This window comes from Eucalyptus grandis, chromosome 8, assembly GCF_016545825.1.
Source record: "Eucalyptus grandis isolate ANBG69807.140 chromosome 8, ASM1654582v1, whole genome shotgun sequence".
NCBI lineage: Eukaryota > Viridiplantae > Streptophyta > Magnoliopsida > Myrtales > Myrtaceae > Eucalyptus > Eucalyptus grandis.
The window spans coordinates 15608739-15621530 of NC_052619.1; the positions used below are offsets into that span (position 1 = coordinate 15608739).

At 42.0% G+C, this 12792-nt stretch overlaps 2 protein-coding genes across 4 annotated transcripts; one reads left to right on the forward strand and one right to left on the reverse strand.

The window, feature by feature from the left end:
• The first annotated feature begins 1395 nt into the window (after positions 1-1395).
• Positions 1396-3394, forward strand: LOC104456786 (desiccation-related protein PCC13-62-like). The gene is made up of 3 exons (XM_039301133.1): positions 1396-1839; positions 2394-2619; positions 2904-3394. The coding sequence occupies exons 1-3, from the start codon at positions 1529-1531 to the stop codon at positions 3282-3284; spliced, it is 918 nt and encodes a 305-aa protein (XP_039157067.1). The 5' UTR covers positions 1396-1528; the 3' UTR covers positions 3285-3394.
• A 3421-nt stretch (positions 3395-6815) lies between these two features.
• Positions 6816-12463, reverse strand: LOC104456787 (thiamine pyrophosphokinase 1). 3 transcript variants are annotated; one of them, XM_010071643.3, is made up of 6 exons: positions 12202-12463; positions 11953-12049; positions 8477-8549; positions 7762-7863; positions 7382-7631; positions 6816-7152 (listed from the first exon to the last, which is right to left on the reverse strand). In XM_010071643.3, exons 1-6 carry the CDS (start codon positions 12359-12361, stop codon positions 6995-6997), a joined length of 840 nt encoding a protein of 279 aa, XP_010069945.2. In that variant the 5' UTR covers positions 12362-12463; the 3' UTR covers positions 6816-6994. The 3 variants fall into 3 exon arrangements, with proteins under 3 accessions (XP_010069945.2, XP_039154816.1, XP_018716804.2); XM_039298882.1 differs by having other exon boundaries at positions 11953-12044; positions 12202-12275; XM_018861259.2 differs by lacking the exon at positions 7762-7863.
• Between the last annotated feature and the right edge of the window lie 329 nt (positions 12464-12792).

Genomic DNA, 12792 nt, shown 5'->3' on the forward strand with positions numbered 1-12792 from the left:
TTTGGCCTCCGCCGACCCACCAGAACGCTTGGCTCGACAAGACGAATCCGAATACATAATCGAAATCAAATTTCAACGGATTAAAATTTTCAAAATAGGGCAAGTTATTCGAGTTTTAAGTTATGCTGGCTCTGATACCAAATGTTTAACCATCGAAACGGCTTCCCAAGATCAACATAACTAAAAACTCGAATGTCTTGAAGGAGAAGACGAAGATTTCCATACCTGATTTGGAATCCATGATTCTTAGAACAATAGCAATCCGAGCTTTAACGCTGAAAATCTTCTCCTCTATTGCCCTATCGTGGCTCAATGAGACTGCCCCTCACAAATATTGCCCTACCGTGGCTCGATGAGACTGCCCCTCACTAACGTTCTTTATGTGAGGTAATGGGTGTGCGAGAACGGCGAGAAAGTGAGGGTTAGAGGAGGAACTTTAGCCTATTTATAGAGTTTTGAATGGGGGCTCTTATCGCCGTCGGCGGCTCGGCGCACTGGTAGGCCTATATTCGATTGCTAAAAAACTTTATATCCTACCTTATTAGATCAACCTTGTAAAAAAGGTAAATTGCAATCTCAATTTATATAGCCTATATCATAAAAACTCTTACGCCACACACTTCACAGTCACAAAAAGATAACATCGGTATATTCGTTTCGCATATAACAGTATGGGATTATTCTGCAACTTCAGAAGGCAAAGCTTGCTTTTGACACCAGAACATTCGCATTGTCATTATCAAGCCATACATCACCACGTTTACCAAACGCTCGTCCATATTTTCCTCCGAAAGAGAGAGAGAGAGAGAGAGAGTAGGCCATTTTACTTGGTGGAAGTCGTTAGTCTCTACTGGTGCGAACGTGGGGCGTAGACAGGCCGAGAGCGAACCTCATTGGATTCTCGGTACGTTTAGTTGCACCATGGAAACCACTCCTTCCTTAGATCAACTATAGGGCTTTCTTATTTTAATTTGTACCACCACTTCATCGTCTCACATTGCTTATACTAATCTTCGAAATCTAATTTCTTCAAGGTGTATAATTTCCGTGATGTAGCATAGAAATTTCGGCTTGACAAGACTGCATAGCTATCTAAGGATCTGAGCGTCGGTTGTCTTCATCGAAACTAGTTTTTTCCTACGCAAAACCTCAGCGAGACACTCGCCCACGTTTTCAAAGAAATGGGGAAGCAAGGACATTGCTCAGTTACGTCTTGAAACCCTAATATCTTTATAAGGAGGAAAGACCATTTTTTTCGGTAATTATTTGTACTACCCTAATATCTTTATAAGGAGGAAAGACCATTTTTCGGTAAATATTTGGTACTTCTTCACAAGTTAAACATTCCTCTAAGACAGCATGTTTTCGGGTAGTGGTTCGCTAGTCAACATTGATCACGGCACAGACATGCAACCCACCACCAACTTGTACTTATAAAACCTACTTTCCGTCCTAGTCCCGTGCAGCTCCCTGCGCATCACCTCCTTCTTTCAATTACCAAGAAAGTAGTCCATCATTTGACCAGAACATGAAAGCCTCGTACTTCTGTGTCGTCTTTCTTCTTCCTTTCTTCCTAAAACTCGGCTCAGTCACTGCTGGCCATGCTTACTGCGGGCCTATCCCCGCTACTGACGCGGAGCTGATCCACGTCGCGATGAACTTGGAGTTCTTGGAGGCCGAGTTCTTCCTCTACGGCGCGCTTGGCAAAGGGCTCGACAGCGTCGCGCCTTACCTGGCTCTGGGCGGCCCACCCCCCATTGGCGGCAAGAAGGCCAACCTCGACCCTCTCGTGCAGCAGATCATTGAGGAGTTTGGTTACGAGGAAGTCGGCCATCTCAGGTCATTTAGTCATCTAAACTAGGATGCATATGCATGAATCATTAGATTTTCTCTCATTAAGTTTGGTCGGAATGTGCAAAACGGACTATTCGAACCAGAAATCGCTTGGATTGGACCGAACTGGGCAATTCGGTCTAGTTCTCAAGAGTATCAATCCGATTCCCTGTTCCTAAAAATGGAACCAGTGTTCGGGCAGTCTGGTTCTTGGTTTCAAGAGTGACTGGACCAAACCAACTACATAATTAGTAAAATGTGAGCTAAACATTATCTTGTCCAGTGGTACTATAAGCTGTGGCATAATGATTCTTCACTTATCGCCACTTTTTTCAATATTTTAAGATTTGTCACTCTCTCTCGTTGTTTATAGCCACTTTTTAAAGTGAAATAAAAAAAAAAATAAGTGACTAGTTTCATTAGACAAGATCATCAGTCAGGTCTGATTCTCAATCCTAGGACCAATGGTCCGATTTCTAATTTTAGGAACTAGGCCCTGATTCGGTTTCAAGGTGGAAGAGATAAGCTACTAAGTGTAATCTTTTCGTTGGGTATTTCAGGGCAATTTATACAACAGTAGGTGGAATTCAAAGGCCGCTAATAGACATCAGTGCTAAGAAGTTTGCCATGATAGTGGATTCAGCTCTTGGGCACAGATTGTGGCCTCCGTTTGACCCATACCTGTCGTCGGTCAACTATCTCTTGGCTTCGTATCTCATCCCCTACGTGGGATTAACTGGTTATGTTGGTACCATCCCCAACCTTTCCAACTACACCACCAAAGCCGTAAGTGCATGATTTATTTCCATTTGATCTCAGTAGGATCTTAATTTTAACTTTTTTTTATAGTTTTTGTTCTTCAAAATTCATTTTGATTTGACATTTTTTCATTTGTTACTCCAAATATTTTCAAAAGAGTAGCTTGATTGCGACGCTTTCACTTATACTTATAATATCACGTCAACATGTGACGTATGAGATCTTGTCATAATTTATTATTTTCATTTTGATGTCGTTGTATCCGATCAATCCCTTCGAGAGAGGTTGTTTGAGTTGCCCTGTGGTTGCAGCTAGTGGCCGGGCTCCTGGGAGTGGAATCCGGTCAAGATGCGGTGATTCGGGCGCTACTCTACGAGCGGGCCCATGAGAAGGTCGTGCCGTACGACGTCACGGTGGTGGAGTTCACCAACTTGTTCTCCATCCGGAGGAACAAGCTCGGCATGTGTGGGATCAAGGACGAGGGCATCATCGTACCCCCGGTGCTCGGCGCCGAGCAGCGAATCGACACCAACGTGCTGTCCTCGAACAAGGCGTCCCTGTCTTATCCGAGGACGCCGCAGGAGGTCCTAAGGGTCGTGTACGGGACGGGGAACGAGCATGTCCCCGGCAGGTACTTCCCTCACGGCGCGAATGGAGAGGTCGCCAGGAGATTCTTGGAGAAGAAAGCTTAGGGAAAGTCATGTATTATGTATGGTTGTGGAGTGGTTTGAATTAGTTAAATAATTGGGCTTTGTTTGCTAATTAATAGCTTATACCCAGTCTGATGAGACTTTCGCGTTCATATGAATATAATCCAGCTTCACATATTTCCTTATACTCACCCGGAAGTAGCCCTATCAAAATAGATTACAAGTCCATTTCTTAACCCATATTTGAGGAATTAAGTTGTTATATAGTTCAATTATATTCAAAAAATGAGTCATAAACGAATTTAAAATTGTAAAACATTACATAATGTGGGTGTTGAATAGGTTCACAACTTACTTAGGGCATGCATGACAATCATTCTATTTTTATTCTAGAACTATTTTTCTATTTCATATTTATTTTTAGAATAGAAATCTATTGATAAAATTATTTCATTTTCTATTTTGAGATAGATTTTTATTCTAAAAATTTAGTTTAGAATAATAATCAGAAGTAAAATTTTTTTACTTTTCTATTTCTAGAACATAAATGAGAAATAAAAGAACTCATCTCATTATTTGTCCTCGCTATTAGTCGGTTGCTCATCCATTGTCACTAGCCTTTGTTCGCCATCCATTGTCGCCACTCCTCGCCGTCGAGTCACCGATCGATCCTAGCCACCGCTACAAGTGGTGATCGCCGTCCACCGGTCGCCACTAGAAAAGGAAAAATTTTGTATCGTTATCAAATGAATTTCTATTCGAGAAATAAAAGTTGTGTCGTTATCAAACTTTTTTTTTACTTAGAAACACATCAAAGAATAGAAATTAAAAATATAAATATATATATATATATTTCTTTTCTAGAAATTCAATTTTTGGCTATAATGGTTATCATTCATGCTCTTAGACACAATCCATCTATATGACCCTCTCTTTGATCTCTCTCACCCTCGCTCACTCAGGGCTCTCAATTTAATTTGGGTATAATTTTTCCTAAATTATTTTAGATGCATAAACGTTTTAGCAATATGGGTCAAATCGGATTAAGTATGAATCACTAAAATTGTATTGCAGAGAAATAAGTAAAAACAGTTAAATAGATCAATTTAGGCTTGATCATTTTCAATCCGACCTACCTAATGACTGGCTATCGGAAGCGGGCTAGAGCCGTGGTCCACTGAATCGTTGGAGTCCACCTTTGATACCGAGAGAAGGATCTTGAAAGATAATATATTCTTTTTGGTGGAGATTTTGAAAGAAAAATAGGAGCAGTTTGAGTGCGTGAAATCTTAAAGCGGACGTCCATGGCAAAAACGCGACACTACAAGAAGGTATTTCTAGTCGAACGTGCGCAACGTTGCGGAGGGCCAACGACCATATATTATCATCCGAATCATGGCATTTAGGCTCTCACAACCTTAATCTCTTCGCAAGGTTGTCTTGAGAGCCACAACGGTCACGTATCTTCTTACCCAAAATTGTCTCTGTCCTCGAACTTTCCTATCTCGGACCCAAGCTTTTCGTTGCCAGAATATCAGTCCCGACTCCGTCATCTTCGTCGTCGTCGTCGTCGTCGTCGTCGTCGTCGTCGTCGTCGTATCTCTCTCTATAAACTCAGTTCTCGCTGCATCGCTCTCCCACCAAAAAACCAACCGCCTCTCTCTGATCTTTCACTCAGCAACAAGGAGTTGAAAGCAACCCAGGTCGTTTACGATCTTCCATCGTCTAACAATGCCCGCGGTGATGCCCAGGTCGCTCAGACCCCAGGCTCGCTCGCCCCCGTCGCGCGGCACAAGACCCCCGACGACCGCCGCCAAGAAGACCGGCGTCTGCCACCACTGGCTCGCCGGGTACCGCTCCAGAGACCCCTGCCGCTTCATGCACGACGGCGGCAACGGGGCCGGCGGCAAAAGCTGACCCGACGTTCATGACCACCATCGACGCCGGTCTCTCACCTACCACAGCGTCGCGCAGGATCAAGATCGTCGTCGTCAGACCCGGGAGCAACGGCCGTAGAAAGAAGACAAGCTATGCTATCAATGGGCTTCCGGGAATGACTGTGCTTGCGGCGAGAACTGCCCGGTTCTTGCACTCGTGGTCCCGCGGCGGCGAGCTCTGCATGCTGGCCCAGCTCCGCGGCCACCAGGACGCCGTCACCGGCGCCGGCCTCCCCTCCGGCAGCGGCGTGCTCTTCTCCGGCTCTCGGGACGGCACGGTCCGCTCGTGGGACTGCGGCACCGGCGCGTGCGTCCGCGTGTTCCAAGTCGGTCGTGAGGTCGGGTCGCTCGTCACGGAAGGTTCAGGGGTATTCGTGTGGAGGTGGTCGGAGAAGGAGAAAGAGAAAGAGTCGTTGTCCTCGTAATGCTTCTGTAACTGGGCTGATGCTGCCTCTTTGTACGGTCTCTCCATGCAGAGTGTTTTCCTTTACTTCCCCTTTTCGGCTGTGTAAGAAAGTTGATAGTTCTTGGATTCAGTCAATCGATCAATATGCAATATTTTACTTCAATTAGTTGATGATTTGTTTTGATCGAGTGGCTATGACTTGAATTTTTGTCTTCAAAATAGTATTTTCCGCCATTCTTTTCTTCTTTTAATTGCTCTTCAATGTCGAATCAGCCATCAGCAAATAGAGCAGGGATGTCGTTTCCATTGCAATATATATGATTGATTTAACAAAAACAAGATAATATAAGTTTAGGTAGTATTAGTTCAATTGTCGGAGGAGTAAGGTCTGGAGACTGTACATGTACTTTAGACAGGTCTCTTATTTTATCTGATCAGTGCACGGGCGATCGTGCTTGAGTTCAACGAATCGTTGCATTTCATGTCGTTTACTAGTCGATCAACCTACGCCTTATGCCAAAATTATCTTGAATGCTTGACAACCCAATAGTAATCACCATTCCTAATCACGCCACGTGCTCATGCTCTACCGATGTCCTGCCCAGCAGAGCCATTGGTGTTCGCCTTAAGAACACCCCACGCCAGCGGTCGCTTCTGGTTGATGTTGTCAGGTCTCGTACCTTCATGAGGCCTCCATTGGAATTGAATGACTGTACATGAGTCGATGTGCACTTGAAGCCGGGACGACCGGACAAGATTGGGATCCGAAACATAAGAGAAACCAAGTGACATGCAAGAAGAATGTCGAGATGATGACGGAAGAAAAGAGGAGGGGTTGATGGAGAAGTGAAAGACGATGGGATCACAATGCTTTTTGCTGGACGTCAGCACGATTCAAGTTTTTGGAGATGATCGAGTCATCCAATCCATCAGAATGTATGATATCACTAGGAAGGAAGGGGGACTCGAACATGCCGCATCTCACTTCTTTCAAGAGAAAGGTCGGCGACTAGGGCATAGCTCTGGCATCGCTTCTGTGCTCCATCTTCTCTACTCGAGAGAGCAGTTCCGTTGCATACTCTTGTTGCTACTTACGCAGATCTGCATAATTTTACCCTTTATAGAGGAGTTCGAATGTACTTACTGCAAGCTCCGGCAACATATCATAAAGGAGTCGACTGCTCAGCGCAAAACCAGTACCTGCTAAGTTGACATTTATCATACAACAAATACAGAGTCCAAATAAATAAACTGCCTCATCTTATTTGAATTCACAAGGGAGCATGTGAATTTTACAATATACATCGAACTAAATCAAACTTCAGACGAGAAGATGAGAAGTTCAATCTTGCTATGCTATAGACCAAATAAAACCCGCCATGATTTCACCAAGTGCGTGAATCTGAATGCTAGATAGATTTCTTGTGCACCTCATGCTGAGAGGCAAATCCAGGCTTTTTAATGGATATTGTCCAAAGAAGATCTGAATCAGAACGAACGGTAACTGTCTCCTCTTTGGCAATGTTGGATGTGCTTATTAAGCCACCAAACTTCATCTCAGTGTCAGCTGCGATAGACAGTCTTGATTCATTAGATTTTCAGAATGAGAGAACAAACAATGGTACTAATTTAGACGAAAGAGAACTAGCTGAATCCTGGCAACCGATTATATCATGCTGCCAAAGAATAATACTGTTTATATCGATGGGCACTAAACGTTCATCAATTTTGTCTACACCACACAAACCATGACAAGGACACAATGACACAAGCTCAAAAGTTGAAATAAAACCTACCGAGATCCCACTTGAGACCTGTTGTTGTAGTACTTTTGGAAGGCATCCCGATAGGAATGAGTCCACAATGTGGACCCTCAACAGATGATAAAATATGAATCTCATGACGGTGAGTCCTCGGAAGCAATTGTATTAGGCAATCATCCGAAATAAGGATAATTCGCGTGTCTGAGAAACGACATAGCACATTAATGTTTCCAATCTCATGGTCAAATCGTCCACCAAGTGCTCCAGCAACAAGAATACAAAGCTTCCAATATGTCAAAAACATAAATTATCAGTAAGGATGAAATCTCTAATTTGCAGAAAAGTAGGTGTTTGAGAAAAAGCCAACATTAAGTAATAATAACAAAAAGAACAGCTAATAGCAATTCACTAACATTAGAATTATTTAGCTCAGGTGTAGAATCACGGATGTATGACACACACTTGTGAAGATCGGTAGTGTCTTGATCATGAGATTCATCTAAAATTTTTGTTCCCTGTTCAAGAGCACAAAAGTCAATATCTCGAGCATGATACCTCGTTAGCAATGACACAAGTAGAGGTTTAATAACACCAGCTTACCAAACGAAGCACAACGCGTTTGAGGATTTTGGTGAACACATAGATACTGGGACTTGTAAGTAACATGAAAATTCTTACTAAAGTTATCTTCAGTGGGTCGGAACAGAAAAATGGGAAAATTAGTAAGCAGAAGAAGATCCCTTGGTTCTATAGTTTTGGAAGAAGGGCAGGGAAAATTATTTAAAGTTTTAACGGAGCACAATTGAGTCTTTAACCTTTCAAAATTGGTGAAATCAAATCATAATATTTTTCCAAAATGCAGTCAAGTCAATTCAATGAACAATTTAAGAAATTGGCTAACATGACACTCATAAGTTGCCTACCGGGAGACCTAAAGCTGCAGTTTTACATATATGCATGAGGAGTTGATTGCACCATTCAATAAATATTTAAGACTTGATTGCATCAATTGACAAGGTTTAGGACCTATTGTGATTCATACATAAGATTTACGACTTCTAGCATTTTTCCCTGTTGTAGGGAAATCACAAACAATCAATATGTACTTCAGCAGAAAAGGTTCCTTACCAGCGTTCTGTAAAAATCCATTACTTCTGGCCGAATCGAATCCATATCTCCTCTTATGGCTTCAGGTTTGTACCTGGAAGAATTATAAGAGTTAGTCCTAGTTTATCTGCTTTACAAGACAAAGCTATTCTTAACTGGAAATGACTGCCGTAGACTGATCTGCAGTACATACTGAACCCGGGAGATAAAATAGCATAAATACTTCAATCATGGATAGTTTTGAATTCTAATACTAGTCAACTACTAGGGGCATCACATCCAGCATTAAAAACTCCAAAGCTCTAATATCGATTGTTGCATGGCATTTCAGCTAAGTCAGAGAGTAATAATTTCTAAGAGGAAGAATGCCAGCCTATTTTGTCTAATTATAGAGATAAATGGAACTGAACAATTTTCGCTTGGAAAGCCTCTAGCAAGTATGATAAATCAACAGATCTCTAAGCAGGACCACTACTTATTTACCTAGTCTAATGAAGTATATGGTTGGCTTGAAGAACTTGAGGTTATGGTTGGTAATAAAGCTCTCGAGATTTAGGCAATTGCAGATGGTATAACTAGTAAATATGTCCTCCTCTCAGGGAAACTTGCACATGCCTTTTATAGTCCAAAGTAAACACGACAAACAAATCACTCCTATCATGAGCAAAAGGATCTATGGAAGACAATCAAGAGAAACATAGAATAGCACTAATTAAGCATCATGAAAGGTCCACCTAGCAGAGAAGCATGAATTAGAAACCCAAGTTCTATTTTTTAATAAGACAAATCCAAAAAGTTCCACTCACTTTACTAAGCCTTGACAATGGAGTAATTAGTTGATGGACATGCAATGACTTATACTGTGTTTCACTTTCACGACAGAAATTCATTGGCCTGAAGTAATAGGCATCTTGCAACATATTCAATCAAGCTTCTCTCGTTTAACAGATAACCTAGGCCCTACCTCATTTAAACCAGATTGTTGATGTTTTTTTGGGGTCAATGACACCACAAATACCTGAATTCTTGTTCTTTTTCAATCAATTAGCTCAGTGTGAGGCCTTTGTTGAATAAATCACCACATCATGTGATTTTGCTCACATGACTCGTTTGCTTAACAAATTTAAAACTCAATTGCTGATGTGGATTGCTTACTACGCAAAAATTATACCATATCCATTTAGGTATTGGGTGATGAGGTGAGAAAGAAAATGCTAACTTGGATGATTTAGACCATCCAATACGTCTCTATTCACATGGCATCATTTCAAGAAATCACATCAGACGCTAATGCTAATTAGCGGCTATTTACCGATGTTAGTGTCCAATTTGGCGTTATCCATCCACGATTTTAACAAAGGTCTCACATTGAACCACAATTGAAAAGTTGAGGGACTGGATTTAGCAAAGAGTTTGGGCTATTTACTGGCCAACCAGTCAAGAGTCCACAATATGCCAATAGCAGATCAGTATCCATTCAGGTCCTGATCATTGTCTCAAGGTCCTAATAGCATATCAGTGACACCTGATTTGCTATTCATGATCGTGACTACATCAGCATGGATGTTCAACTTGGAGCAAAAACAAGAAGTGATTGCTGCATAATATCCATATAAATGATAAGAAATTGCTATCAAAATATTCAACCTAAGCGATATGTAATTTCTTGCAGAATATACTACCTAAGTTACCCTTTACATAGTTTTTTGAGCAAAACAGCAGTGAGTATACCTACTAATTTCAAGTACCATATCACAGCTAAACCCAGTGGATTTCCTTGCTTATGTAGATTTTGGTTGGGTCTACTTGCAATTCTATCACTCGCATGGTTTTATTTTTATCTGTCTATTAATGTGGCAATCCATATATGGAAGGAAAGAAAGAAGACAACGAGAACCCTAAATTGTGGGTCAAATTTCACCCTAGACATGGTGAAAAATGTTCAACAATACTATTGAGCACTGCAACAAGTGAAATATTGTCACTTAGGAATATGGTTAATACCGTCCATTTTACATACTCAAAATCAGAGGCTGAGTTGACCAAAATGAAAACCACCAAAAAGCATAATTGCAAAGTATCCATTATGGAGGATATACTTAAGAAGTGTCAAACACAATCCCACATTACCTAATATACGTGGTTATAATGTGCCTTATATACATTTAGTCTTCCTCTACCTAATGGTTTAATCATTTTAGGTTGAAGTTTCTAACAAAAAATAAGAGAAGGAAAGCACTCTCATAAGCAGTGCTTTTGGCAATCAACTATTCAGAGACTTGATATTATCTACTTGGCGCTTTAAAACAAATTACTTGCCACTCCTCCAATCTAAACTTTTATCCGTTTCTCCTCAAAATTGACCATTAAAGAAGACTCCTCAACCAATAACTGACCACTACAGCCCATTTCTATATAATTTAATATCAGATTAAAGAGAAGGAAAAAAAAGATGTTCTAAAAGCCCATTTCATGCAGGTTATACATAAGAACAGGTTCGATATCAAATTTAAGCTAAGTGGTAGGCTCATCTGGAGCAAAATGGGTTTGAACAATGTGTTTACACAAGACATGAGGAACTTGGCAACAAAATCAGGTCCACTATGCATTTATACATGCTGCAAGAAGGAAGGCGAGTTAAAGATGAGAGAAGGAAAAAAAAAAAAAAAAAAAAAAGTTTGCTCATTCAACACAACAAAGCCTATTTGAGACTAACCATTTCCCAAACGTAGTAGCAGTAGTTAAAGCAGGCAATGACAGGTCTAACAAACTATTATCTTCACTCAGAGAAGTTGCTCTGGATCCTCAAGGGAACAGTAGAGCTTTCATACTGGAACACGCAATCCTTACAATTGATGCAAATCATTTGAGAATGAACAGACACTGGAGGAGAATTGTGGTCACATAAAGCATATAATTTACAGAACACTCTGCAGCAAACTTCTCTACTCCTCTGTATCCATGTAGTTGTCAGTTTGTTCTAGCAGCCTTAAACAATGACGATAGTCATGAAATAGGTGCAACCCTTTCGCTCTTTTTGAATAACAGTGACCCACATTTATCCTCTCTGCTATCTTATCTCAACTACCATGGCTTCCCACAACAATTACCCTACTAAAACGTCTGCCCATTTAGAGGCGTTCGAAATTAATAACAGGCTCTCAAGTTTCAGCGAACGGTTAGAGAGATAACACAATAACAACCGCAATCATTCCAGTTATGCAGTTACGCAATCGCATGACCACCTACTTCACTTCAAAAGCTAATATCAAATAACGCAAATACGAGTATACCAAAATGAAGTCCACGGGAAACGCGTAAGTTTCTTCCCGGCGGAAGCCTCTTACAAACGCAGCAAAAAAAAAAAAAAAAAAAAAAAACAAAAACAAAAGGCCAGCGCGCGCTAATCAGACATGACGCATACCGGAAGCCGAACCAGCGGGAGAAATCCTATTAAAAAAAAAAAAAAGAACGCAAAGGAAGCCAGAGCTACCGACCTGTTTCTGATAGCGGAAGCGTCCTCGTCCGGGAACAAGTCGGGCATTTCGTCGTACACGCGGTTCGCGCCCCCGTCCGCGCACATACGTACCTGCGCTGCTCCGAACAGAACGCACAAACGCGCGCAGAAAAGAACCGGCGCCGAGCAGAATCCGAGTCAAACGAACCGACATCCGGACGAACAGTAAATTAAAAAAGAAAGGGACAACCGGAACGAGTTCACCGGGGACGACGACGAAGAAGCTTACCGTGCTGCCAGAGCAGGGGAGCGAACCGCGGGAGCCGCTGGTTGAGCAAGACGAGCGCGTAAGCCGGAGGGGGCGCCGCCGTGCCGCCGACGCCGTCGCTGTCGGCGGCGGTGGAGGTGGCCGGGAGGAGGAAGGAGGAGCAGTGGCGCATGACGTCCATTGCGACGGTGCGCGCGCCGCTCCGGCGGAGGAATCGGATCGGAGATCGCGGGGAGAGAGAGAGAGACAGAGACAGAGAGAGGATTTAGGATTTTCTATGGAAGGTAAGCGGTGGTCTTGCGAGGCTGAAATGTAAGGTACGACTTTTCTTTGGTTAGGGAGATTTTGATTTGATTTGATACAATATTGGAGAGTTCATTGCGCCCCCCACTTGCATATTCAATTGGGCTCCGCTGTGGAAATTGGCGGCACGCGGAGGGCCCCGCCATGCCCCGTTCTTATGCATATTTCTTGAAAATGTATTTCTAGTAATCACTCATGATTCACGTAATAATAATAATTATTTTGGTGATTTATTACTTATGTATGTGTAGAAAAAGAATATGCACACTCTATAACTTTTGAATTTTCATAATTATTTCGGTAATTTAT

What these genes read in the sequence shown, in the direction of transcription:
- LOC104456786 (XM_039301133.1), top strand. Translation starts at nt 1,529, where the DNA reads ATGAAAGCCTCGTACTTCTGTGTCGTCTTTCTTCTTCCTTTCTTCCTA. An exon ending in GAGGAAGTCGGCCATCTCAG is followed by an intron (nt 1,840 to 2,393) that starts GTCATTTAGTCA and finishes TGGGTATTTCAG; the next exon opens with GGCAATTTATACAACAGTAG. An exon ending in CCAACTACACCACCAAAGCC is followed by an intron (nt 2,620 to 2,903) that starts GTAAGTGCATGA and finishes CTGTGGTTGCAG; the next exon opens with CTAGTGGCCGGGCTCCTGGG.
- LOC104456787 (XM_010071643.3), bottom strand. Translation starts at nt 12,361, where the DNA reads ATGGACGTCATGCGCCACTGCTCCTCCTTCCTCCTCCCGGCCACCTCC. An exon ending in GCTTCCGCTATCAGAAACAG is followed by an intron (nt 8,550 to 11,952) that starts GTCGGTAGCTCT and finishes TAATTCTTCCAG; the next exon opens with GTACAAACCTGAAGCCATAA. An exon ending in TGGATTTTTACAGAACGCTG is followed by an intron (nt 7,864 to 8,476) that starts GTAAGGAACCTT and finishes GCTCTTGAACAG; the next exon opens with GGAACAAAAATTTTAGATGA.